Source organism: Maylandia zebra, linkage group LG13 (genome assembly GCF_041146795.1).
Source record: "Maylandia zebra isolate NMK-2024a linkage group LG13, Mzebra_GT3a, whole genome shotgun sequence".
NCBI lineage: Eukaryota > Metazoa > Chordata > Actinopteri > Cichliformes > Cichlidae > Maylandia > Maylandia zebra.
The window spans coordinates 20,321,116-20,348,883 of record NC_135179.1 but is presented as its reverse complement, the minus strand read 5'-3'; the positions used below and the strand labels follow the sequence as shown (position 1 = coordinate 20,348,883).

At 40.0% G+C, this 27,768-nt stretch overlaps 3 protein-coding genes across 12 annotated transcripts in view; 1 reads left to right on the top strand and 2 right to left on the bottom strand.

The window, feature by feature from the left end:
- Positions 1 to 55: 55 nt before the first annotated feature.
- bag2 (BCL2 associated athanogene 2) lies at positions 56 to 2,991 on the bottom strand. Of its 2 annotated transcripts, none has more exons than XM_004555966.6 (3): positions 2,499 to 2,991; positions 2,106 to 2,215; positions 56 to 848 (listed from the first exon to the last, which is right to left on the bottom strand). In XM_004555966.6, exons 1-3 carry the CDS (start codon positions 2,618 to 2,620, stop codon positions 454 to 456), a joined length of 627 nt encoding a protein of 208 aa, XP_004556023.1. In that variant the 5' UTR covers positions 2,621 to 2,991; the 3' UTR covers positions 56 to 453. The 2 variants fall into 2 exon arrangements, with proteins under 2 accessions (XP_004556023.1, XP_004556024.1); XM_004555967.6 differs by lacking the exon at positions 2,499 to 2,991 and adding an exon at positions 2,322 to 2,480.
- A 915-nt stretch (positions 2,992 to 3,906) lies between these two features.
- On the bottom strand, positions 3,907 to 17,762 carry znf451 (zinc finger protein 451). 6 transcript variants are annotated; one of them, XM_004555962.5, is made up of 14 exons: positions 11,348 to 11,554; positions 11,202 to 11,244; positions 11,038 to 11,101; positions 10,711 to 10,794; positions 10,496 to 10,609; positions 9,862 to 9,973; positions 9,331 to 9,478; positions 9,097 to 9,223; positions 8,850 to 9,009; positions 8,529 to 8,667; positions 6,875 to 8,391; positions 6,737 to 6,805; positions 5,408 to 5,473; positions 3,907 to 4,048 (listed from the first exon to the last, which is right to left on the bottom strand). In XM_004555962.5, the coding sequence occupies exons 3-14, from the start codon at positions 11,095 to 11,097 to the stop codon at positions 4,008 to 4,010; spliced, it is 2,637 nt and encodes an 878-aa protein (XP_004556019.2). In that variant the 5' UTR covers positions 11,098 to 11,101; positions 11,202 to 11,244; positions 11,348 to 11,554; the 3' UTR covers positions 3,907 to 4,007. The 6 variants fall into 6 exon arrangements, with proteins under 6 accessions (XP_004556019.2, XP_076747854.1, XP_004556022.2 ...); XM_076891739.1 differs by lacking the exons at positions 11,202 to 11,244; positions 11,348 to 11,554 and adding an exon at positions 17,741 to 17,762; XM_004555965.5 differs by lacking the exons at positions 11,202 to 11,244; positions 11,348 to 11,554 and adding an exon at positions 12,146 to 12,226.
- dst (dystonin) overlaps positions 14,799 to 27,768 on the top strand; it is a 103,945-nt gene continuing 90,975 nt past the window's right edge. For 2 of the 4 annotated variants that reach the window (XM_076891734.1, XM_076891733.1), the window contains exons 1-4: positions 14,799 to 15,141; positions 15,463 to 15,494; positions 16,651 to 16,839; positions 20,737 to 20,950. In XM_076891734.1, coding sequence (XP_076747849.1) covers positions 14,958 to 15,141; positions 15,463 to 15,494; positions 16,651 to 16,839; positions 20,737 to 20,950 — 619 coding nt within the window. In that variant the 5' untranslated portion in view covers positions 14,799 to 14,957. Of the gene's footprint in view, positions 15,142 to 15,462; positions 15,495 to 16,650; positions 16,840 to 20,736; positions 20,951 to 22,035; positions 22,192 to 27,768 lie in introns of those variants that run through there. The other 2 variants (XM_076891738.1, XM_076891736.1) reach the window with 2 other exon arrangements.

Here is a 27,768-nt window from a genome sequence, read left to right as displayed (position 1 = left end):
ACAGAGGCACTTGCCACATGCTGCACTGTATATTTAAAGAAGTCTCTGCCCGACACTCATAAGACAACAGGTTTATTTTGTTTTTTGACACGTGATCTGAAATAAAACTCATATGTGCAAATACAAAATAAAATCCATATATCTTGTGTTGATTTCACACAAAGAGGTAGTGTGTGCACTTACAAAATCAACTACCTAAATTTAAAAGTGAGGCAATGAAACAAAAAGAGAGTTGTTTAATTCATTGCTGTTCAGAATCTTTTACTGCACTAGGTGCATATGTGAACACACACATACATTGTATAAACATTAAGTAACCAATATTAAGTAGATCAATGTAAAAATGACAATGATTTGGTAAAACTGGATATTTGTTGCTCACTTTTCTTGCTACAAGTAGCAGCCTTCTGAAAGCGAACATTCAAGGCACATTTAATGCTTTGGTGATGAGTCTTATTGACTACCGTTTGCTTTTGTGTTCTCGAGTTTTTGATGATCCATAATCTTGATGTTCTTTTCAGCATTTTCAACATTTCTCAATAGAGTCTCCAGCCTCCGCTTTATGTTCTTCTGGTCCTCCAGAGCGCAACCGATCACAATGGCCTGAAACTTCTGGTCGATGGGAATGGCCGGTGCTTCAGTCACACATGCGGCGTGCAGGGCCAGCAGCTTCTGCCTGCTCCCCTCCATGTCGTCCAGCAACTTTTTCACTATTTCATCTATGATGGATGTGGCTTTTTGTAGCGCCTCCTCCTGCTGCGGGTTTCTGATTGTCCCAACAGAGATTTCCACAGACAGCGTCCGGCCCATTAAACGGTCTGCAGTTAAAGTTAACTCCTCTCTCTCTCCTAAGAGACACGACACACAGGGGAAAAAATAAAATAAAATACATTAAGTGAAAAAATACATTTACCACAGATAACTAGGTTTTGTAAGGGGTAGCATGTTGGCTAGATTTATCTAAATTCAAATCCTTGCCCTTGTCTTTATTATCTGAAGTTTCCATGTTCATGACTGTGCTCAGTCTACCAGAAGCCAGGGACACAGTTATTTTATGCAGTGTAAAACAACAGGGTGGGCTTACACATCTACACTTCAGATCTGCAAAGCCTTTCTAAAAAAATTCTCTGAGAGACAAAGCAGCTGGTGTAAAAACAATCTACAGCAGATAAATAGAAAGAAAATCAAGTCTGCTGAATTTGAATTTTCTGCCTCAAACTGTCATCAGTATGTATGGAGGAGGTCAGGAAAGAGACACAGCAGTAAGTATCAGCGGTGTTAGGGATCTTGTCAAAATTGATGAATTATGAACACAGAAAACTACCGTCAGATTTTGATCCACCATGCAGTACCATCTGGAAAGCATCTGATTGGCTTCATTTTTCAGCATGACAATGATCCCAAACACATTGCTAATGGATTAAAAGCCAGACAGAGGAAACACACAATGGAACACTATCTGTAATGGACTGGACTCCCCAGAGCCCAAAGCACAACATTACTGAAGCAGGGTGGGATCGTTTTGACAGAGAACAGAACAAAAGGCAGTAGCCCAAATTCTGTTTTGCCACATATATTTTGTATTTCTATTTATTTGTGCATGTTTTACTACATCACTGCACTTATTTCCACTTTACTGTCAATGTAGAAAGAAATAAGGAGTGGCTCAAGACTTCTGCCTAATACTGTACACTGTAATGATTTCTTTGCAAGTGGACGCTTTCTTTGGAAACAAAAAAAAAAAAGAAAAGAAATACGGGTAATCAAATAAAGACTGCAGGTGGTTTTCAATGAGCATGTTCAGCCTAGTTTAGTGCCTTCATTAAAATAGAGCTTGATGTATAAATGACATCCATGAGCTGTAAACAACTACTTGGGTGGAACTCTTTAAATCCTCAGACATTCACGAGCCCACCTCCACCCAACAGCAAAGTTAACTTTCAAAGCGTGTCTTCATTGGATCACAATGTTGCAGTGGCATCAGAGCAGAAAATACAGGAATTCAAAACACAGCAAAATGATACTAGGAGGCTATATGTTCACAGTGACATCAACCAGCGCGTGACTTTTGAGTTCAAGTTGTGATAGTCAGCAAGCCGCCTCACCAGCACAGATGTTACGCATTTCTTGACTGTTCTGTAGAGATTGAATCATTTCCAGGATGCACTCCCTTTCCTGCTCCATGGCCGATGCCGCTTCGCGTAAAGACTCCACCCTGTTGGAAACAACAAAGCATGACAATAACCGTCCATTGAAAAGCATCCTTAAACTGCGAGAGTAATGATTATGATGCTGTGAGCTACGAACCTAAAGCAACCCACCTATAAAACATGTGATCATTAACTGTTCTCGGAAAACCGCTAAGAAATTAAAGCTACTTTTATGGCACATTTTAAGCGCTGTAATAACTTGTTATAGAAAATGTGAGCAGTCATATATATCCCACAAACGACAATGCTTGAATAGGTGGCTCATGCTAAGGCCCGTTACTTAACTACCTCATTTCCAGCTGGTCCAAACTTTCCAGCAGCCGCCCCGAGCGATCTGCCATGGATAGCGTCCTGCTGAACTTGCTACAGGTAGCCTCGTTCATCTTCGCCTGTATTTTTGCCTGAGCCATGATGATGAACACCCGTCACAAGGCTGATCCGTTCCGTAGTAAAAACAAATCCCGTGTGCGGTCAACTCCGAGCTGTCCAGCTGACTGTAGCTCCACCGGCTGCTGCTGCAGCGCCCCTGGGAGAACATTTCCAAACATGGGCTGTGACTTCCTTCACTCACTCCTCATAGAAGCTTCCCGAGGAGCCCAGAACTATGCTCTCAAAACGAGGGTCCGAGGACCCCCTGAAGGACCCCGGAAACGGCCGTCCGGCCCACAGAAAAACGAGCTAGGATTTAAATTAATAGGATAACAGTCACTATTTTTTGTTCAACAAAACTAGTTAATAGACTTTGCTGAATCCACCACCAAAACCTTTTAACTCTGACAGTGATTTATGTCAATGACTAAAGTACTATAAAATATATATATTAAAAAAAATTATACTATATTGTAAATTCCTTACATTACATGAGGAGTTTTTACTCACCAACAAAGGCATCTTCACCTCTGGCACTGCAGTTAGCCTGGAGCTGCCAAATTCTACAACCAGGAGCCCAGTGCTAATTAACTTGTACTGTGTTAACACCCAAGACTTACCTCATAGTCAACCATCTTCAAAGCGTTTGCTCTTTAGCCAACTTGCCCAAAATCAGATATCTGGCTTGTAACAGCCAAGGGAATGGAAACTTTGACGGATATATTGCAGTTGAGTACAATATAATAATTCTGAATTCATATTTTCAGTGTTAATCCATGAAAAGGAATTGGCTACCCAGATCAGTGTATGCAGGGATGAGCTGTTAATTTTATCCAAGAGCCCACATGAGAAACTGGTACTGCGGTAGTCCCAGTTTGTAATGTGGGCCCCTTGGGAACATTAATTGCTGGGTATACGAGTTTTACTCGAGTGCACTCTTAAGTGTGTGCACCAAATTAACACATTTCTGGAGCACAACAATTATGTGAATTTATATTGCAGACTTCTGGGTATTGCAAAAGCTTTTTCCTTAAGAAAAATAATCTAACATTCTAGCATAGAAGGATCAGGATTCACATGACACCATGCGAAGAGTCTGTGACATACAATACACTGGAAAACAGAGCGCAACTGGAGACACAGCACTGTGGTCACATGTTCAGCTCAGGCATCTTGCAGTGTGGTGGATGCCATCTATAGCACACGTGTCGAAACACTCTGGCTCCTCACAAGTATCAAGCTTACAAAATTGCAAATCTGCAAGGTTCAGTTTGGTGTCCACTTACTGCAAATAATGAAAAACGCAGAAAAAGTAAGAAACAGGACAAACATTTAATTCTTTATTATATTCTGAACACGTTACCTTGTACAAAACATTCTAGTATAACGTTCGATGAACAGCATGTTACAAAAGCACTACTGGCTTTCTCAGAACTCCAGGAGGCTTCTTTTGAGAGCTTCTTCCAACTCTGTGAAAACAAATTACACGAGAAAACCTTCATTCATACCAGCATGGCCATATGGAAAACACTACAAACTGCATCATTTCAACAACACTGAGAACATTTTATGTTGACCACAATGTCATAACTTTAACATTTCTATTCTTTCATATCTCCAAATCTATTTATAGTGATCCCCAAAATGTTTCCTTCGTCTTTGAGCCAGCAGAGCCTTTAGGTCATCCACACTCCCCGCCCCCCTCTTCATGACGTCTCACAGGTGCCATAAAGATTGACTCTCACTCCGTGCCAACATCGTTCTAAAAATCTTCTCCTGGGAAAAATATTCTTTCAGTAGGCAGCTGCTTTGTTTTAGATTTCATATTTTGATGAAATCTAAAATCTGGACACTGATTGGAGTTTCTTACTCCATTCAAGAGATCAGCATGAATGCTAAATTTGGACTTGTCTGAAAATAACACCTTCAAAAGCTGCAGACTTTCTGTGCGTGTTATTTGTAAATTTAAGCCTAGCTCTCCCAGTCTGTGAGCTGGATAGTTTCCACTCCCCTCTACCCACACTTTGTCTTTGAAATGAGCTGTGTCTGTAATCCTGCTCAAAGCACTCCTCTGTGGCGTTTCTAAGCATTTTTTGTAATCTGATGGTGGCCTTTCTGAGTGCCTTTTGTTCCGAGGACTGACTTCTCTCTTCATCTTTCTGAAAATATTTCATAACCATGGAGGATTGAAGATTGAGATGGTCGGATGAACGTGTCATCCTATGCTTGAGCTCACATCACAGTCTTTTACTGTTTGTCCCCAGTAGGAAGGGAATTTATGAATTTCTGAAGAACCTGTTTACACAGATGTAATTCATCACATTACTTTCCGATTTAAGCAGCAGGTTCCTGCTTTCTCAAATGTAAGCCTGACATCATTTTAGTACACAAAACTACAGTCGAGTTTCTCTTTCATCCTTTTGATCAAACACATTCTTTATCTCGATGTTTGTTAAATGTGTTCAAATTCCTCCAAGCAGTGAGTCACGGTTCGATTCCTGGCCAGCCAGACTGCGAGTGCACATCACACTGCATCTCCCATATTTCCTGTCTGTTCCTATCTAATAAAAGAACAAAAAAACTCTCCCAGAAGGCTGGGAATAAACCTCACTGAACCAACTGTTCAAATATTTTTTAAGCCTGCATGTTATCCATTGACATTTTCATTCCTTAATGTGCAGGGCAATGTTAACAATCACCGACTGTATAACTTACTGGATGTTTATCTGAATACAATAACAAAAAAATACAATATGTCGTATTGTACTGACTTACAAACTGTTCAAAAGAGAAAGAGACTATATCCTCAGCCCTGCGCACACACATACCTGCTGACTCTTGTCCTTCTTCTGCGCTCAAAGACAGCGCGCGTTTCATTTCATCATCCGATTCAACTGTAACAGAATACAGAGTCGTTTATCCAAGCTGTTAAAAATCAAGATTAATGAGGATACTTTAAGACAAGTAAATCAGTGTGTTTTTGTTTGAGAGGACATTCATAGGATTAATTATGCAAATAATTATTAGCAGTTGAGCTAAAGCAAGAATTCTCTTTAAACAGACAGCCGTTAGGGTCTCATGACGAAAAGAGAGAAAAAAAGAAGTAGCGTTTATTTAGTATCCAGTCTTTTCTTTCTAGTTACAGGTGACAACAAAATTATTAGTCCCCTATTAAAATAAAATAAATTAAATTAAAAAATTTTGTCCATTTCAAACTTGCTCTAGTACTTTTTTAATAGAGCTAAGGATTTTCAATATAGGATTACTAAACACACTAGTTTTCTTTAGGAAGCATAAATTATTTCTATTTGCACACAATAACAGAATTGTTTCAGAATTTTTTTTTTTTTTTTTTTTTTAACCAGGGTCAATAATATTTGCTCCCTGAGAAAACTGGCCTTTTTATTTAGCTATAACAAAAACCACCACTGTGCAATGATGTGCTTTATTTTTGTAATGCTCAAAGCTTTTAAAATCATTAAAGCTGTGGGTTCATCTTCCAATTTAAAGAAAGCATAAGAACCTCAAAAAGAGTTTGAGTTATCATGTGAAAAACACCTTTGTCAAAGTCAAAGAAATCCTGAAGGAAAAAAAGATATGAGAAAATTTTTAAAGAAAACCAGGAAAATTGGGTCTGAGCAGTCACTTTGTCTTTCAACATGACAACATAAACAATAAGTCACTCCTGGTGAAGAACTACCTCCAGAAGACCAAAGTCAGCATTACTGGCTGGACTGCTCAAAGACCTGACTTGATGTGGGGTAAACAGAAGACCAAGGACTATGCCAGGAGCCCATCAAATCTGAACGCATTTGAGAGACTCGGCAAAGAGGAATGGACAGGGATTGCTCAGGCGATGTGTGTGAGACTTGTTGAAAACTACAAAAAACTATTGCAGGCTGTTATCCAGCAAAAAGGATACACCACCTATTAGCATCAGGATGACTTATCTGGTAGTTTGTGTAAATAATTTGGTTCCTGTGTGCAAAATAAAAATAATGTAACCAATAAAAATCTAAGATTTTTTGAAAAGCTGTGATTAAAATTCTTTCCTCTGTTTAACAGCACTTTTTAAAAAAAATAAAAATTCATAGGGGGACTAATAATTCTGGCCTCATCTGTATATCAGTGATATATATGTATAGTTTACTGCCTACCTTCCTGCACTTCACTCTCGTCATTGGTGTGATCAATGTTCAAAAATGTCAGCGTTTCGTCGTCAATCTCTGCGAACATGAATACAAATTAACATCCAAAAACAAGACATTAAATGTGAATCATTTTAACAGATTTACCATTGCTGTCTGGTTTGATCTCCGCAGCATTAGGTATTATTGGAGTGGTGGGTTCGGCTTTTGAGCTTTTCCTGCAGGTCCTGGAACTCATGCAGGGATCCAGTGTACAATGTTGCAAGTGGTAGTGTTTATGGAAACTCGGTACATCCATAAAACTCTCTTGGCAGTCTTTGCATCTGATGTCAAAGCTCCTGTCCAGGTTCAAGGCTGTGTGTTTTGTGTGGACATGAGTCTTGATCTGTGCATAGGATGGAACAGATACATCGCAAGGCACACAGATGTACTGGCATTTTTCTTCCGCAGCCAGATTCCTCATGCATTGTGTGTAAGTGGCTTTCATGTCCTCTTTACTTTTTTCCGAACCCATGCACGGGCATGTAAACTGACTGGTCCTCTCAGCGGCAGCGGCAGCATCAGCGGCATCTGGCTGAACAACTTCAACCTCATCCATGCAGTAGTAGTCCTTACTGTGAAGATTCTTGTAGTGCTCAAAAAACTCCTCCTCAGATCCAAACTCCATGCTGTCGCAGAGGCCGCAGAAATAGGAAGTTTTTACAAGCCCATCATGCTCATTCATACAGTGTCTCCGTACGGTGGACTCTTTGAAGAACTTCTGTGGACAGTGTCCGCAGACGAATCTCTGAAAGCTGTGACTACTAACATCGCTGCAGTGTTTACGGACGGCAGCCTCCGAGTCAAAGACATCCTCGCACATCCTGCACATCCAAGACTGCTCTACTTTTGATGAAGACACCTCTGTGCTCAGCTGGACTTTGGCCACAGACGAGGAGTGAAATGTGACGTCACTGCTAGTGGATGGCTTGACATCAACGATTATGGGAAGCTGCTCAGGCACTTCTTGTTCACTGAAATACGTGTGTCCGCTGTGAGCTCCGGACACGTGTGACAGGATGTCTTCGTACCGAGGCATTTCCACTTTGCACTTGCGGCAGTAGAAGAGGAAGTTTGAGAGATGAGCGCCCCCGTGAAAGCGACTCATATGCAGACGTGCAATGGAAGACTCCCCCATATGTTTGCCACACACGCCACACTGATGGAAAATTTGGTTCACAGCCAGAAGGTGCTTACTGGCTCCAGCCTCGTCTGAGAACTGAAGACCGCACTCGCAACACCAAGCTGTTACGCTCCCGCTACTGGTAACAGTCACACTTGTCCCCAAGCTCTGCTGTTTAGCTGGAAATCTGTCATGGTCGTCGCTCTTCCTGTTTCTTTTGAGAGGTGTTGCAAGGCCAGTGGTCTCCTCTGTGTCTGTTGAGTCTCTAGCTCTCTTCAAGTGTTGAATTTCACTAAACCTGCAGTGCTGAAGAAGTGCTTTTGCCATTGTTTGGTTGACTTCAACTTCATGCTGCATCGACTCCCTGTGTCTCTCAATTTCAGCTTGGCTGAGGAAGATTTCACAGCAGACAGAACACTGTCCTCGCACTTGCAGCTGATTCATGACCTGCACTATCGTCTTGTCAGCTTTGGCCACAGCACAGCCCTGTCTGCAGTACACACTAAAAAGAGGAAAATGAGGGACAAGGGCCATAAAAATGAGTTTCATAAAGGATCTGAATACAATCAGTGAAATATATATAAAGAGGTTTCACTACATTCAAATGTTGTAAAAAAACAAAACAAAAACAAAACATACTTAAAGTGAGCTTGAGCTGCTTGATGGGAGATCAGTACGTTATGACACAAAGAGCAGCGGACACTGAACGCTACATCTTTGCACAAGGCGATGAGACGATTCTTGACATGTTGAGGGACAGGGACTGGCAGCGGACTTCCTGTGGGTTTTTTAAAATCAAATGTAAAATAAAATGCAAATTGGCTCATTTAGCTACTTTCCAGTATCTAAGATCTTCTAGAACCACACAAACAAAGGTAACCTGAGTAAATATAAAATGCTGTTTTTAAGTAATGATTTTATTTATTAGAGGAAAAAAAGAAAAAAAAAGAAAAAAATTACCTCTTAAGGCGAGTGAGTCTTTGAAGTGGCTTTCGGCTGACATGTGCTGGAGACACTCGTCTCTGAGGTTGAAGAGGTTGTAGCAGGCAGGACATGCAAAACACACAATTCGCTGATACATCTGGTTGATGCTATGACCATCGGCATTAGACGAGGACACCTAGTAACCAAAACAGTTCTGAATTATTACACCATGCAGGGATTCAGGCTGCAACTTCTAATTGCACAGTCAGAAAAGTGCACAGACCTTCGACTTAACGTGGTTCCTCCAGGATTCTTTGGCCTGAAAATTCTTTCCACATGCAACACAGGCAAAAAACTCTGATGGACTTCCTTTAAGATTGATAGTCGGGTCACATGGGGAGTGATCGAACCTGCATACAAGAGCTTTTACTCAATACATGTGCAAGAGACAACCATTTTTTGTGAGGAAAACAGTTAAGCCGCTGTACCAACACACTCACGAATGAAGAATTATTACCTTTTCAAGTGTCCATCAAGGAGGGAAGCATTATCATAAACTCGACCACAGTTAATTACTGGACAAGTATGCCTAGTTGAGATAGTTCTGTGGAAAGAAGCTCTTTGTCTTCCCTCGGAACCAGCACTGATCGCTCCAGGTTTAAGACCTAGATAAACACAATATTGCAGTATGTTAAGTCCCACAAGCCACTCCACTGACAACTATAACAGAAAATTGCACCAATAAATCATTGATTTGACCCCGGTGGATGCAAGCCACTCTACACCACTAGAAGGTTTGTTTAGAATTCATTCAAAACATTTCAAGCCATTGTGTTTACAGATAGACAGAATAACATGTACACATGCAAACACTACCAAAAACATGACCTCCTTGGCAGAGGCAATTAGCATACTGATAGAAATGTAAAAAACAAACCAAAAAGACAGAAACAAACAGCAACTACGTAACAGGAAAATGTTTTAAAAGTCGTTCTACTTATTTGAGTAAAACAACTACAACAGATTTCTAATTCCGATCAATAATTACCTGGCATCTTTAACCACATGTCTACACAACGTTTGGCTTCCTGATTAATCCCATTTACAGCGCTAACAGCCAGCTCCTGTTGTCCATGAGCTTTTTGTAGGATCTGCTTCTCCTGAAAAAGGGACAAAGACGTAACACGTAAGATATTTGCCTCACATAGAAAACACAAAACAAAACAAACAAACAAAACAACACATCAGTGAAAACCAGCTGACTGTTTAATGTTGGTTCTCCAAGTAATGTTGCATGTTATGAATAGACTACCTTCCCCATTTTTTGTGCCCACAGGGGGGCACTGCTGCTCATAAAGTTGGGCTTAATCTACCCATACACTAACCCAGTAAAATCTTGGTGAGGATCTAAAGTTGAGTTTAAATTTCATGTTCTTTGTGAATATGTTAATGAGCACATGTATGTGTTAGCAATTTAAAATTCATAGTAAAATTTATTTTACAACAGTTCACATAAAGCATAAGGCAATGCATCTTTTCTTTCCTGCTGTGCATAAAAAAAAAGGTACAGATCTGAATGGAAACAGTGAAAACAGAATCAATTTTCTGACAGGCTAAATGATTAATGAAAGTCCAACAAACAACAAATGACAGTGGCTCAGTTTATTTGTCAACAACCTTACCTTGAATGCTCTGCATTTATCTGCTCGTTCCTTTTTCTGTACAGCCACTTGGTGTGCCAGTCTGTCCAGGGTAGATGTAACACGTGCTTTATGTCGGCTGATTTTATCTTCAAGCTACAATTGAAAGAAATAATGTGTTTTTAAGAAAAAAAGGATATTAACATATGAATTAAAAGGATTAAATAACCAAATGATCTGTTTAAAAAAAAACTTACTGTATTGGGCAATGATGAACATCCCTCATCCTCACTGTCACTCAACAGGTCAATACATTCCAATACTGGTCTGAGAGGGCCCTCCTGCATTAAAAAAAGAAAAAGAAAGAAAAACATCAACACTATTTCAGGCTTATAAAACACATCTAAAGTCCAAATCATAAGGACCTGGACAGTATGAGACATCAGTGAATTGAGAGAAAAAATAGCCGTCTGTTTATTAGGCTTCATTGACGTGACAGTGAACAATGCCACTAGTTTGAAAACCAAAATGTTATCATTTTCAACTAATATTTATTTAATAGAGCCAGAGTGCATATGACTTACTGATACAAACTCGACTTCTTTTTCCACCTCATCTTCATCTGCGTCAACTGTGGAGGACATGTTCCTAAAGGTAACGGGAAGATAACACACGTTTTCAAGCTGGAGTACGTGCTTATAAAGCTAAGCGACAGTTCTTCGGACAACACAGTAACAATTATAATTACCTCTTTTGGTGCAATTAGCTTAACAGTTACGTTTAAGCTAAGCCTGAACAACACAGACAGTTAGGCAAAGGAAACAGTAGCAGCTGGATAGCTTAGGTCTCGTAGCAAATATGCGAGACGTTGAGCAAACGAATATTAGCATGCACCTTTTTTTGAAAACTTCTTGTCGTTGTCAAGCCTTTTAAAAGTAGGAAAATACGACTTGCTTTAACGAGGGTCACCCGTGTAGAAATTCAACATGGGGGCATAGTTTCTTCCTCGTTTCGCCACCTCATTTAGTACTTCTCTTCGGTGCTGCCTCTCATGTGGGAGCTGCTCTACAGCAACTATTCAACGACTTAAATCAGTGTTGTTGCAGTATACCTGTTAACCAGCGGCGGCAGGAGTGAGCTGCGAGCTTCTAAACAGCACTTCAAAAGTGGAACGAAGAAGAAGTTACGCGCCACTACACTATGGTGGTGCGTTCACGGGCTGCATGAAGTTCGATGATCATAGTATGTAAATCAAAGCGATTTTTACACACATTGAAATGATCGAAGTTAAAAAGCCCTACATGTCACCGAGAATTCACTCATCTTCTGCTGGGGGATTGTTCTACCAACCATACTCTGGTGAAGACTATTATTAGCAGTGATATCTCCACTCTGAAAGAAATAACTCATGGGTCCCAAACACTCACTGTGTGAGATATGCAAGATAATATTATGTTGTGTAATGTTAGATTTTTAAAAAATTAAAAACTGTAAACGAGTGTTTGCAGTTTTGGCGTTTTCACACCGCTTAACTAATGTCCGCTTCGTAGGGTATTACTGGAAGTGTTTCTGAAACTAAAACCCCCATTCCCACAAGGTGCTACACGACACGAGGGGCTAACGTCCGGTAAAACCGATCAAATGCGGCATAACTGAGACTCATGGTTTAAATTAAGATAAGCATCGCATTACCTGTGCCTGTGTTGCTCACTCTGTCAGATTGGTAGCTCACTGCTACAACATCCCAAATAAACGTAAACGCAGCTAGTCCGGACGTCATGCGGACGCGGGTGCGGTTTTTTTGTTCGCAGAGTGTGCGCCGCGTGGACGGAGCTTGGGCTTGCTACAAAATACACGAGAGAACAAAGTCCGCCTCTGCGCTCTTATCTAATCCGGGTCGAAGCGCGATGATGTTACCAACTACAACTATTTTAATATTCTAGTTATCCCCGCCAGAGGCGCCAACTTTACCTAGATTCATATTTATGTATCATATTTAACATCGTTTAGTGGAGAGATGAATTGTACACCTTCATATACATAAACACCAAACACATATGTAAATAGCAGCATTACATGGTGCTCATCTGCGCCCTTCTCTACCACGTTGTTGAATGCAGAATACACATCTACTCTATTCTGTAATTCCAGTTTCATCATGCATTGATTTGCAAATCTCATAAACAAATATTTTATTCACAATAAAAAAAGTATAACACATCTCAAAAGGGTGGGGGATAGGGCCATGTTTACTGCTGTGTAGCATGCCCTCTTCTTTTAAAAGGAGTCTGTAAACGTTTAGGTTCTCTAATGAGTCCAATTGTTGGACTTTTGGGAGAGGAATCTTTTCCAATTCTTTTCTTATATAGGATTGTAGTTCCTCCACATTCCTGGGTCTTCTTTGTTTTATGTTATTTTGTGATGTGTCAAATGTTGTCAGTTGGTGAAAGTATAGAGTTTAGTGTCACCTTGTTGAAATATGCACACCTTACAACATTGATTGTGGCCTTCCAGATGTGCAACCACAGAACAGTTTTGTACTTTAAAAGAGTCAATTTTAAGGGAGCTTTGTCCCAGATCAGACAGCAGCATTTCTGGATCATGTTCACATAAGGTTTTCTTGTTTGCATGCCTAAGCTTTAACTTGCATTTGTGGATGGTACTGTGAACTCTGTTCAAAACACATGCAGTGATTTCCATAGCAGGATCATCAGGTTCGTAATGCAGCGCTGTTTGAGGGCTCAAATATCGCAGGCACCCAATTTTGATTTTCTGTTGATGATGTTATGCACTGTAGACAATGAAATATTCAAGGTCTTCACAATTCTACACTGAGGAACGTCATTCTGAAACTGTTCCACATTTTTTAACCTCGTTTTTTGCCGACTGGTGAACCTATAGCCATCTTTACTTCTGAAACACTCTGTTTTGACCTGTTGGCACTGAGCCTAGTCCCTTGCAACATGCTACTCCAGCTGTTTCTTTTTAGCACCACCTCCAGGCTTTAGTTGCCCAAATCCTGACTGTTTCTAGATGTGCTGATGACATCAATAATAATAATGTTGTTTTTTTTCATGAAATAGTAAAATGTCTTAGTTGAAAGATTAGATTTTTTATAATGTTCTATTGTGACTAAAAAATTCAGTTACAATCTGTTTTTATCTACATTTTATACAGCATCTTACTTTTTGGGATATGGGTTTCATTCTGTTCTGTTCTCTTCTATTTATTAAAACTCATATGTTACATATTTGACACAGGCAATATGATATCACTGCATTTATGGCAATATGCAGTGATATTTATAGCAGGCCATGTAGTTAGAAAGTTAAAGCCAAGCACACAGACATAACCAGGATTCAAACAAGGTGAAAGAAGGTCTGTAGGTTGTGTTTTGTTGTTGTTGTTGCTTTTTTATGACAAATGATAACACCTTCAGACATTTTAGTATAGCCTTGTGCAATCTAGGGCATCAGTTGCAGTTTGTAAGTACACAGCTTTTACAATAACTTATAAAGCTGACATTTTGTAACACAGTTTAATTCAATAATACTGAAAGCTGTACTCTTAAACATCAAAGATGACCTGATGGATAATGAGAACTAATTCTTTTATTTGAAAAATAAAATGTCGATTTTTATGTCTAACTATTGGGATGATTATATTTGTAAGTTGGTAAATGTATGAGTGACACATACAACTATACATATGTTGTTATACGTAGGTGGAAAACTATTTATTTACTAGTCTAAGAATTTAAATAGAATAGTCGTAATTTACATACCTACACCCACAATGTGCGGTGTTGTATAAACACGTGTTTTTCTCCTGCCACACTTTGCTTGTCTGAGTCTTTCATTTAGCAGAAGGAGAGATGATGTCATCTCACCCCAAAATTACATAACCCGTGTTGGCTTATGATCAGAGTTTCTGCTCGCTCTAATCCTCAAAGTATCTGTGCATAGGACCTGCCTCATCTCAGCACCTATCATACATTTTAAAACCATACTGGGTAGACCTGCTCTACAAAATACAAACGATATTTCATTTCCGGCCAAAAACATGCTGTATGTGTATACAGTGGCGATGACACTCTAGATCACATTTAAAAATATTAAAGAAATATATATCCACCCTACTAGTGCAGTACATCCACGGGTCTACACGGATTAGTGTCATTTACTATTGCAGCGTTATTCGTGTGGGCAGCCCCCTCTGCAGCAGAGTGATGCTGGGATGAATCTGCTGACTCTCCCTGCCCCTGTTAAAAAATAAATAAATAATTTAAAGTGGCGTCTCTGCTGAGTCATGCATTGTACCCCACAATAATGATATCAATAGTCTGGGCTGTCCTTTCTCGACCTGTGCGCTCTCCACGGTTTACTGTGCGATGCTTCACGTATGTCAGTGAGTGTCTTTATTCTCTTGCCGAGTTATCAGCGACATAACGGCAGCGGAGGAGCCGGCTGTCTGAGGCTGCCAGATCTGCCCTATATCTCGTCTTATGATGATCGCTGCAGCGTTTTTGGTCCTACTAAGGCCGTACAGTATTCAATGTGTGCTGCTGTTGTTGTTGCTTTTGCTGGGGACTATTGCGACAATTTTGTTTTTCTGCTGCTGGCATCGCAGGCTTCGTAATGGAAAGCATCCAATAAAATCTGTGCTCTCTGGACGCCCCAAGAACCGCGGTGAGTAGCGTACAGGCCAGCCGCATCTTCTCCTCCTGACAGCTCAGGGTACATATATTCATGTAGCCTACAGACATTAGAGATACGTGTAATCGTTCATAGTCTGATTATGTTTATCTTTTGTATATAAAAGCAGAGTCATCACTGTTAACGCCTGTTCGGGCTGTGAGACTCAGAGGTGATGCTGTGCGTAAAGTAACCTGAAGCATCTTAAACTTGTTATTACTTCTGACCAAATGCATATCTCTTAGCCGAGCTGCAGTCATTGCAATGTTTTACATCCTAACATCTTTTTTGTAACATCTGTTATCTGTCTTATAGTTGGCCTGCGAACGCATCATTTTCGATCAGAGGTAGGATGAACTTTTTACATAATGGCTTTGTCACCTAATAGCCAGGAGGAATGATCACTTGTGTTAAAGTGAGACTACATTTAAGCTTTAAGCTGTGATTTAACCAACGCTTCACCTTAAAGAGCGTTTCTTTTAGACTTTTATCGAGGGCTGCATGGCTATTTTAGGGTCTATGCTGTGCGCAGTGCGCATGTGTTATCAATAAATGATGTGGGTGATATTGCAGTTTCACTACTGTTTTTCCCCAGAAACACATGGGTTAGAGCTAACTCTGAGTCCACAGAAACCGCTTTTTAAAAAAAAAAAAACGATCCACAATATCATTATGTTAAATGTCATTTGGTGCTGACGACTGAAAACACGAAGACCATTTTCTGTCGATCCGTTTCCGTTTTAAGCTTTTTTGCTTTCAAAATAAAAGTAGAAATGGTTTAAGAAAATAGCCATGTAAGTACTAAGCTTTTAGCCTGGAAGAGAATGATTACGAATAAAAATAAGCGCTACAACAGCTATGCTAAACTAAAAATTAACATTATGTTATGGATAAAGCTGTTTTAGTAGCCGGTTTTAATCTTCCTGACTTGGCCTATGAAAGAGATAGCCTCTTTTTAATTACAATTGCAACTATGGAGTTGTTGGAAACTAATGACAGTGTAAGGTTTTAGTAAAGCTATTCTTTATTTCAAGTGCAACATTGGCAGACCAGTGTTATGGCCAACCACACTGCTATAGAATAGAATGCAGTTCTCTTGTTTTTATATTTGCAAAACCAAAAGCTTGCCTTCATTTGTAGGTCATGTTATTGAACCACATGATACAGAATCCCTACTGACTCAGTACTTTAGCTGGTAGGGATTCAGTATCATGTTCAAGGACATCAAATGCAGGGCAGTTTTAGAGCCTTAATGTTGTAAAACAGTGTCCTCAATCTTTAAGAAAACTTGAGATAAATGTAATTTCAAAAAGCACATTTTCTCTTCAGAGTGACTGAAGTTTCTGTGTGATCAGCCTATAAAGTAACAGCATCCCACCTCTACTTTAAACCTGAACTGCAAACGCTGTAATTCTTCATAATCTAACACAGCTTTTAACTTCTTATGCTAAGGTATGCTTAATGCATAATCTGTTACCAGCTTGACATGTTCATGTTCCCCAGGGCTTCAGGCACAGTCCACATCGCCCGAGAAGGAGCATACATGCTCGAGTGACAGAGGAAAAGCCCAATCTGGTCGAGGTTCCTGAAAGTGAACCCGATTCATCATCGTCTCTAAGAAAACGCAAAGTGAAGAAGAGAGTCCTGCCAGAATTTTACCAGTCTGTACAAGTCACCCCTACACGTAAACCTGTAGGTACCCCACTTCACTGTTACCATTAAGAGTAATGATAAAACAATACGCTGGATTTGCTTGCTCCCCTCAACAGGAACATCACAATGTACATTTGATTCTGGGAAAGGAGTGCTAACTTGCTCTAGGGCAAAGGGGAGATGCTTATTTAAGGAACCTGACACTTGGGTGTGCTGTTGAATGATGGGTTTCTTCCCAAGAAATGAAACGTTGCTGTGCTGGTACTGCAGGGTGTCTTGTTCAGTTTCTAATCATCATAATCAAGACCAAACATTTAAAGATTTTTTTTTTTTTTACTGCCAATCCGCTACCTGTACAGGACATAGTGAAGAATTGAAATACTGTCTCTCCCTAGTCTTACTATAAAGAAGAATTAAGAAAAGATAAAGGACACTCTAAGGAACTACTGCCACTATGTAGAATAGTGTCAGTGGTGCAAGATATACATTAAATAAAAAAAAATAAAGTAGCCTTTGAGCTGTACATGGACAGTAGTGCAAATAATCAACAGCAGCATTTACATTTAAAAATTTAAAAAAGATATTTACCAACAGATCCTGTAATCTTTGCTTTAAATATTTTTCCCCAGAAATTAAAAAGTACATGAACTCAACAGAAATAAAGTATTCTATGGATATGCCCCATGCCGCGGTGTTTTAAAGGAGCTGCATCATTAAAAAGGTTCAGTGGACTCAACAATCCAAACATATTTCACTTAATTATAACAATAATTATAGTAATAAACTCTGGTTTTGCTGCAGCTTGAAGTTCACAAGTGAATCACCCGTTTTATTAGATTTTATGACTCCTTAAATAATTTGAATTAGTCATCCTAGCCTGCACGCTAGTGCGTGCCTTTGGAAGCATAATATGGTACGCTCCCTGTGCCCTTTAACTCACCGCAGTTTTAGATCTTCACCTTTTCCACATCTCCACCTTCTTTGTGTTATCTTGTCTGTGAGCTGCACTGCTTGAGAACACGACTGGGCCTGTTGTCCTTCAATACTTTTGTCACTTTCAGATTGTGCTGGTAAAAATTTACAGTAAGGAAAGACAGGGACAACATTTGACCCAAAGACCGAGTGGGTGGGGGGATAACGTATGATTACAGGAGCACAAAGCAGAAGAAGGAGGGGACCTCCCCTTAAAGAAGGTGACTTACAGAAACAAAAGGTGCAACCACATTAAAGTCCTTTGGTTTGATGCCCTTTCTTTATGTATTGCTCCTCCAATCTGGGAATATATATTTGAATTCCTGAGACAGAAATTCTGATTTCACAAAATCATCTCATCTGTGGGTGTTTTTGAATGTGTCTGATTCAAATGTGACTGCATTGAGAATGTTAAATACACTAACCAGCATACAGCATACCCCTACTGCTTTACATTGGTGTTGTTTAGTATGAGTGTATAAATTTAGACTGACAAACTGTCCAAAGGATGGTATTGATCTCCTCACACCCATCACTGGTGCAGACTCCACCAATAGTTGTTTGTTGTGTTGCAATACTGTAGATAACAGAAACACTTTTGTGCTTTTTACTATTTAACTGGTCAGCAGACAAGATGAATAACAACTTGACTGGAGCCAACTATGAGGAAAGACTTATCTATGAGATGTAGTCATTTGGCTTCTGAACCAGATGTTTTGCTGCCACCAGTTAACATTTTATGTGACGTTTTATTTATACATTTGTTATGCAGGTGAAATGTTTAACCAAGGATTAAGAAAAAGATAAATGATGCCATGACACAATCTTGTTAGTTTAACAACACAGCAAGAAAAGGAGGTTTGCAAATTACTTGAATTACAATGAGAATAACAATTAAGAGATGAATGCAATTATGAAAACAACAAGATCAGTGAGCACGGGCCTAATTCAGGCCACAATACATCATTTATAATGTGTTTACATGCCTAGCTCACAACAGTGTGTTTAAAATGAATAATCCACCATGGTTCGCTTGTTGTGATAAAACCAAATGTTCTTTGTGTATGTTTTTTTTTGATAAACATGTAATCTATATAAATGACACTGACCAGCAGCAGAATACAGCTTAAACAAGCAATTTCAGCCCAGTGTTGATTCAAACCAGGTCGTGAGTGGAAAAATTTGGTTTCTTTTACAGTAACCAAAAGAAGTCTTCACCGGTAAAGAGTAACCTTCGTGATGATCATGCTCATATTATTTTTAGCGCCAGTAACAGCTCTTGGGCAAAGATTATGAGGTTTTAAAAAGTAATAAAGAATCATCTACTTCCCCAAGTGATGTGAGAGTGGATCTAATATTTCAGCTAGTCTTATGCCTGTAATTTTCTTTAAATGAAACTAAGTGCAAACGGACTTCTGAGAACATGCTTTTATTCCAGTAGTAAGTTAGTACTAACTTTCCTCGAATCGTGCAGTTGTTTTGCATTTTATGAGTAGGAATTATGAAGAGAGCTGATAAAAACTGCAACACTAAGCTGCACTTTTTAGGACTGATCTCATCCTGATGAAAAGTGATGCGACAATTAAAAAAAAAAAAGGCTGCTAATATTAACAGCATGTTGCTTTTATCAGCTCTGCAGACAGCCATGAAAGCAGTGGCTATTTTAAGCCACAAATCACTTTCTATCACTCCAAAGAAATAATATCCTTCACTTTCACAATCTGTGCAGAAGCTCTAGGTTTACCTTTTAATAACACAGGACTAAGAGGAAGGCAGACCTCTTCCTTTCCTGTGCACAGATTATCTGTTTCACGTGTCATTAAACTGCACTTTTGTCACTTAAGTGGTTGAAGTTGCTATAACTTTGCCCCACCCTATCCACTGGGCTGTGCTTGCCTGTATTTGTTCTCTTGCCCAACCTCAGGTGTGTTAGGGTGCAGCAAGGAATTGCAAAAGAAGGTAATCCATTTACCAGTCCTGCCTTTGAGCGTTTTTGTTGTGACTTGTGTTACAAAAGGAGAATGTGTGAGAACTGAACTAATTGGTCAATCCTGGAACTAAATGTCAGTTAATTTGGTTTTGTTCTAAAATATATATTTCTGATTTAATATTTAAACCAAGTGTGTCGTGTTGTGCAACCGCTGGACTCTGACTAGCACAGTGGTTTACTCTGTTTAACACTTCAGTGTCCATCCGCACGTAATTGTGTAACTGTGTGCAAAGTCAGAGCAGTGACCCAGGGGGGTCTGTTGTGGAGTCCTCGCCATGGTAATCAGTGGGATTACCCCCCGTCTTCATATTAACCCCGCGTTTAAGGTCGCTATTTGTAGCAACACATCAGATTTGTACAAGGATGGCGCTCTAACACCGCCGTCGCTGCTCCTGGAGCTGCTGTTGTTGGCTACCGGGTATGACGCGCAGACACATGCATTCTGCTCTCCCATCACGGTCCAGCTTTGCCTCGACAACACACAGCGTATCATCCCTCCAGCCCTCTGGAGATCTGACATCACCTCACATCTTTAATGCTCCGACAAGGAACGAACGCGTAGCCGGAGCATCACTCAAAGGGCGTGGCACCTTGTGAAAAATGTCTATGAAGTCTGAAAGCCAATAACACGCATAAGGATTCTTTTCTCTTTTTTTTTTTGCCTTTCTTCCAGCTGACAGGTCTCCATGTATACAGTGGTAAGTGTTGTCATTGACCTGGCGGGGGAGCCAGATACTATTGATTTCGCATCGCTTTCATTTGCCTCGTTCGCTTATTGTTACGGGTCATTTGGAGTTGGATCAAGTGTGCGTCCTCACACCTAACGTGCCCATATTTATGCACCTTGACCCGCGATGGTGAGGCGGGGAGGGGATGGGTTGTGAACGTTTTAATTGCTTAGCTGTGTTTCTCATACATTTAAAGACAAGCATTGTTCTTTCCACCCTTATCCCCATTTTTCTTTTGTCTCACAGAGCTCCAGTTCGGGCAATCCTTCCCTACACTGCTCCATGTCTTCCTCGGCGGATTTTTCGGACGAGGATGAGTACAGTCTTAAATCTGGATCGGCGTCTCCCGCACCCGGAGACACTTTACCCTGGAACCTGCCGAGACATGAGCGGTCCAAGAGGAAAATCCAGGGAGGATCCGTGCTGGATCCGGCGGAGAGAGCTGTGCTCAGGATCGCAGGTGAGGGGGAGTCTCCTTAATATGGAGTTATTAGATAGCAATGTGCAGTAAGGACAAAAACCGTCTTGGGATATGTTACAATCCCCACATATGATGTATTTAGAGGAAAAAAAATGACAGACCTCCTTAAGTTTATTATTTTCTCGTGAGCTCAGGTTTATTTGGGGACAAGCTTGTCTGTAGTGACGTGGATCTGTGGCACATGTGATGGTATTTTGGTCTACCTGTTTTCTGCTTTTAGACTGATGCTTTAAACCCAACCAACAAAATTTAGTTTTAACATTTGTCCCTTGTTATTAACCAAAAAGTAAAAAATTATTATAATAATAATAATTTTTTAAAATGTATTTGCTGATATGCACAGTCACAGTACACGTTTATTGGCGCCGAAGTGGGTAATTAAAGCTTTTTATCCCCCTGCCATGGGCTGGCAGTTTCTTCACACTTGATAAGTTGATCGGAAAACTTGTTTTATAGCACGTAAGCATTTTATAATGATACTTTGACTCTAATTAACGCCGTAAAATACGAGAAATAGCGTTTCAGATACAGATTGTCATGCGTGACGCGTTCAATGAAAGCTGGGTATCCGTAGATTTAATGTAGAGCTTATGTCGGCGACAAAGATAAATATACGATTTCAAACGTTTTGTTTGGGCCAAATCAGCCAAAACCGCTCGGACACGCGATAGCTACACGGTCTCTATTTGGAGAGGCTGACAAGAATAGGCGTTTATTTTTGCGCACTCTAAAAAAACGAGCAGTTAGCATGATTCAGCCCAGTTTTAAAATCCTACTGAGATGAGGTCCTTCCGGTTTAATGAAAATCACTCGCGATAAGATTTTGAAATGGCTTTAATTTATCCTTAAAGCCAGTATTGATTTAAGTGACATGCTAAAAAAATGAACCTTAGGTTGTTTTTTCCAGTGTAGCCTGTACGACAGTCATTCCTATCAATCTGGTGAAGTCCGGAGAGGAAGTGTCGCCTATTGGTCGGAGCGCAGACAAGGGAGGGTTGTAGGGCGTTTCCTTTCGTACAACAACACCGCCGATTACACTCTGAATCCACACATATACACACGCACGCACACACTCACTCGTGCTGTGTCCCTGTCCGTCGCTGGTGAATGTCCAGTTTGGGAAGCCCGGGTTATGGCTCAGTACGCACCGCCGGCTTATGCGCTTTCGGACGAACAGGAATACCTCCAAGCTTATGAGGATGTATTGGAAAAATACAAAGGTAGGAGAGTCAGTGTTGAATGGATATGTGTCAGCTTTAGGGCGAAGAAGAAATTGCCTGATTGCTGCTTGACAGTTCAACAAATGTCAGCCTGCTCCCCCCGTTCTCTCTCTCTGGTGACTGGCTGGTGTTCGTGTCTTTATCACTGCTGTGGAAAAAGTGGGAATATTTCCTGCATGACATCACATTTAGGTTGATTTTGAATAGTCCAAACAAAGGGTTTTTGTCATCATAGTTGTTCACTAAATAGGAGGCTTATTAATTATTTTATTTAGCTGTTATATTAAAAACATTAGTCTTGAAATATGTTTAGGAAAAACTCTGATTGCAAGCGTCAAGGTCCAAGTGGATAAAACAAGTCTTCAGTATGAGCAAATCATATTTTCAAAATGTAAATTATTATTATTATTGTATGTTTAAAATGATCTCGCTTACAGGAATGAAATTCAAATGTCTGGTGCTTCAGACCTGGCAGGACAATGACATAGCAGGCTACGCGTCAGCTCTCATCAGTAGCTTTCTGGCTGCTCCTTTTGGGTCTATCTCATTAAATAGAACAAATCCATCACACATAAAGGGCTAACTTCATTCAGCATATATGCGACGGCTAGATCTTGACATCTCATAATCATGCATTCTCGTAGCAGGCCTCTGGAGATCCGGTAGGGCAAAATTCAAACAGACAGTCATGCTTTCAACTCTTGTATTTCCTGTTCATTGAATCTGAAGCATCAGAACAACATGTAACTATTACTATGCCCTGTTGTACCAGATAGTTGTTGCGAGTATGTTCTCTCAGCTGTTGAGTATTTTAGCCAGCAGGCACAGTCAGCTGTGGTATAAGGCTTAAATGCCCCGACTGCACTCTAATGGGATCATATGATGTAGCATCATTAGGAATCTGTGGCTGGTGTCTTCCGGCAGAAGAGCTGCAATAAGACAACAAGCAGAGTTATTTTTGAGTGTTCTTTTGCCATCACAGCTAGTCTGTGATCCGCTTTAGATGTTATAAACTGATTTTAGGGAAAACGTTAACTCTGCATCAACAGTTGCATGAAATATGAACTTATCAAGGAAGGGTAAGGTGCTTCTTTTCTGTTTTCCTCATCATTTTAAGAAACTATTTTGCATCAGTCTGAAGCATTGTCGTTGCAGAATAATGCTTATATGTTACTGTTTAACCAGTTTATCACTATGTCAAGAAAAATGAAATAGGTTTAGTGTCCTTGTTTTGGACTTATTGATATTATTCTGCACAGAATTGTTTGGACAGACAGACCCTGGTTAAAACTTAAGGTTTGTTTGTGAGTTTTCATATAGCCAATCTATTTTGGTTACGTTCTGCACTTCATCGGAGAAAAAAACAACAAACTTTGACGGTTAAAGTAAAAAGATTTTCAGTATTCATTTACCAGAGTCTGTTAAAGAAAGCAGAAACACATTACTTATGAGCTGAAGTGATTCTTTACAAAGTTCTGGATTGTTTGCATTTGCAGTTTTACACAACAGGAGATGTTTGATGAAATTACTGGATTGAGTTGCCTTAATAAGTCGTGTTTATAAGCGGATGATATCCATATGGAAAAGAAATAGAAAAAACTTATAAAAGACTTGCATCAGATGTGGCCTACTTCATATAGTGAATCATATAAGGCTTATATGATTTACTCATGAAAGTGGCCACTTTCATATATTGTTTTAGTAAGTATCCAAAACATAGAAGTTTCATTTATATAATTTTTCTAGGGATCTTATATCTGTTTTCACTCTTGTATGCTTTTCAAACAAGTTTCACACAAGACAGATACAAACTTTATAAGATTTATATATATCTTTTCCATATGGGTAATGCTGATAAATCTCTTTAAATCAATCCTGTGCAACCTTTTGTTCATTAAGTATGTTGTTTTCTTCAGAGCTGAGACATTTTTCCATTGGACGTTGTCTAAAAATCGCTTTATTTTTTATTTATTTCCAGTTGATACGATCACAGCCTGAAGCGTCTCTCCATGTGATGGCCAGAGTATCAAAGAGTTGCTTTTTCATAGCAAATTCATCAACAGTAACTAAGCAAACACAGACCAGTAAACAGAAAAGCCAGTGAGCAGGCTAAGAGACAGATTTTTGTTTGTTTTGTTTTCATTTTTACCTGTTGAAATTCAGGCACACTAGGCCTCCGTGATGTCAGGAAACATTTCGGTGTGCGATAACATTTCTCAGTAGTGCAGTGATGACAAGATTTGTGACAAGTAAAGAAATAATGAAGTGTGCATGTTAAGTATACACTTCTATACTGTGCCTTCAGCTTTAAGACTTAACCATGAATACTCTGCGCTCACTGAATAAAGCTATTAGATAAATTATGTCAAACATGTTATTAGTGAAAATAGAATAGTGGTGCAGTTTTGATGCTCCTTGTCAGCTTAGGGCTTTCTGTGTGGAGTTTGCATGTCCTCCCTTTGTTTCTGTAGGTTTTCAGTGGATGCTCTGCCTTCCTCCCACTGTCCAAACATGCTTGTTAAGATAATTGGTGATTGGTGTGTATTATCTGCGATGGACTGGTGCTCTGTACCCTGCCTCTTGCCCTATGACAACTCTGATAGGCTCCTGCAACCTCTAAGAAGATAAGCAGTTTAAAAAAATGGATGAGTAGATAATGCTGCACTGGGTCACTACTGAGTGTGAATGCTTTGTTCAGTAAATAATAACTTTTATAATTGTTTGGTATCAGTTACGTATTTATCACTCATGCTTATAATGCAAACACAAGGAACGTATACGTTTATTATGCTGATTATTGTCCTTACACTTTTGGCTTTAATATATTATATTACCTTCTGTACACTTTACCATTGAAGAGTTAAATCAATTTACAAACATACTGTGGTTCTGAGCTAATGTGAGTTCATAGGTCTTAGAATTGCCACAATTGCCATCAAATGAGGGCAAGTATGTTGCTGTTATTATACCTGATGTAGGAATGTGGCACTAATTAGGTACTTGCACTAATAATACGTTAAACAGAGCGACTGCTTTGGGTTGAACTGAAATTCAATGCAGGGTACACATACAAAAGACTGTAAACTCGAGGAATGAGTTAAAGACATGTTTTTTAGAAACATGCAGTGCTTAATGGCACTGGGCAGTGGCTGTATGGGATCACACTGTTCTAGCAGAGCCTGCTTGGTAGGCTGTCAGGATGAAGGGGCCACTGGGTTTCTTAACAGCTGATGATCCTTCAAAATCAGGAAAGATTTAATGGATTAACCATTTGGTGGTTCAGTCAGCTTTTCTTGCAGTTCATTTTGTTCTTAAGAAGTTTGATGGCCTGGATGGTTTTATTACATTGGAGGAACAATGTAATAATTGAAATAAGAACCCCACATGCACATGTTTTGCCTGCTGATAAAGGAGAATCTTGCTGGAAATGTTTATTTAACCAGTAAACCTTACAGTACACATACATTTTTGTTTGCAGATTTTAATAAAGCACATTACACAAAATCCTCCAATTTTGTAATAAATTTTCAAGAAGATGTGTACTGTAACCAGCTAGGTACTAAAAATGTGTGTTATTTGCAAGTACTCATACAAAGCACTGAACCAGTCTTTAGGATGCCTGTTCTGTTTTTTATTAGGGTGTGGTCTGCCAGTGTGTCTGTCAGATTTCTCTCTGTGAGTCTCTGTGCTCTTCATTATGACTTGCAGGACTATTGCAGATACTTAAAAATATCTTCGTATGATTTAAGCTAACCCCTTTTAATATTTTTATTGCCTTGTTTTATCACACACAGAGGCAAGTGAGAGCTTTGCATGTTTTGCACAGTCACTGCCTTTGTCCACCCTCCTGGGCTGTGCAGCCCAACCCCTTTGCTCTATGTCGACAGCCCACTCATCACATTCAAATGGCCTAGTGGCCCACACACAAAGCAGGCTGGCTGTATGGAGACAGTCTGCTACCGTACAAAAGATACTTTGTTTTAATGGAAGCAAGATACAAGTTGCAGACACATGTTCATGTGCCATGGTGATTAAGGTGATACTCCTGAAATTCATTTATTTATAGGAATTTATTTAAAGGAAGAAAATGAGGTTTGTCCTGCCATATTATGCATCTGATAGCTGCAGATTCATTTGCTCATGACAGAAAAATTACATTAGATTTCTGGATCAGTTTCTGATTTCAGCTTTATCATCTTTTTCTTTTTTTTCCCGCGTCCTGTTCGGCATTGTTGTCTTGAATTGTTGTCCGAAGGCCAAAAAATGCCAAACAGATGTACTTTCACAAGTGAAGCCTTACGGTTTTCACTATAATTGTCCACTTGATAGTCATATTTTATTAGAACTTAACTAGTTTTTTATTATTTTGGATTATTACAACCATAACGGACGAGACTGGGGAGCGGAAAAGGGGAAAAAAAGGAAAGAGAAGTTGGGAAGAAAGTTAACAAAAGGAGAAGAAGGGAAAATAGAGGACATGAAAAGGGATAAAGAAAGAAAAACACTGCTTCAACAGCTGTTGATAAAAAAAAGCAGAGCAACCACAGCAACAACCAATATATGCATAAAAAACAATGTTACTGGAAAACACACAGTAATAGTACAAGATTTTTTAGAGGCAGCAGCAGCCCAAGATAGTGTGTTTGTCAATACCTGCGTGAACACCTGTGTGAACACTTTTATGTACACCTGTTTGTGTGAGTGCGCTTGTGTTCGTAATGTTTCTCCATGTAAGTGGGTAGCTGAGGACCTGAAGCAGACATGAAGGAGACCTGGGCTCCAGACATCCTCAGGCCCCCCAGAGCACGAGAGCTTCAGTAGGACCACCGCAGGTACTACCGCGGCCCCGACTCAGAGAAGAGCAGAGGAGAGACCCAGCATCCATGTTGCAGAAGCACCAGATGGCTTCAGTGGTGCACTGGAAGCCAGCTATCCCAGAGCAGACCGAGCTCTGGGCCCAGAGACCAGAGACCCAAGGGCACCCCAGCCCCTAGCAGAGGCTCAGCCCCTAGCCCCTAGCAGAGGCTCACTCCCAAGGCCCACCAAGTGGCCCTTGGGAGTGAGCCAGTACACACCAGAGCACCCAGCCCCAGACCCCGAGAAGTACTAATGCACCAGTCCATGGGGACACCAGCCACTGGCAAGGAATGTAGCTTGGGAAAATAGGCCCCATACCTGGGGGAGCCTGAGATGTTCTAAGAGAGAGGGAGAGTCTAAGATGTGACCTGACACCAGACAAACAAGCATACACAGACACAAGCACTCACACACACCCAACATGAAGGCACACAGAAATGGACGACATACACACACTCACACTCTCCATACCCTCAGAGTGCTCTCAGTTTCGTTTTGCAGGTTTCGCCAAGATGCATTCCTAGATCATACTGCTTCTTATCTACAGTCAGTAATCAAATGCCTGATCATTTTCTTGCTATTGGCCAGTACATTTTGTTTACAGCAAGTGCTAAAGCATGATGTTGTTCTTGCTGCGAGGTCCTTCACGGATCTAATCAATAAATCTCATTTCAAAAAAACATAACAACTCTTAAAACACTTCTTTACTATTCCCTTGTC

Bases quoted from the DNA above. Each gene is read 5' to 3' on its own strand.
- bag2 (XM_004555966.6), bottom strand. From the start codon at position 2,620: ATGGCTCAGGCAAAAATACAGGCGAAGATGAACGAGGCTACCTGTAGC. The intron at 2,216-2,498 runs GTAGTTAAGTAA...TGTTTCCAACAG, and splicing joins TTGGACCAGCTGGAAATGAG to GGTGGAGTCTTTACGCGAAG. The intron at 849-2,105 runs GTGAGGCGGCTT...CGTGTCTCTTAG, and splicing joins AATGCGTAACATCTGTGCTG to GAGAGAGAGAGGAGTTAACT.
- znf451 (XM_076891739.1), bottom strand. From the start codon at position 11,097: ATGTCCTCCACAGTTGACGCAGATGAAGATGAGGTGGAAAAAGAAGTC. The intron at 10,795-11,037 runs GTAAGTCATATG...TTTTTAATGCAG, and splicing joins AAGAAGTCGAGTTTGTATCA to GAGGGCCCTCTCAGACCAGT. The intron at 4,049-5,407 runs GTATGTGTGTGC...TTGTTTTCACAG, and splicing joins AGAAGGACAAGAGTCAGCAG to AGTTGGAAGAAGCTCTCAAA.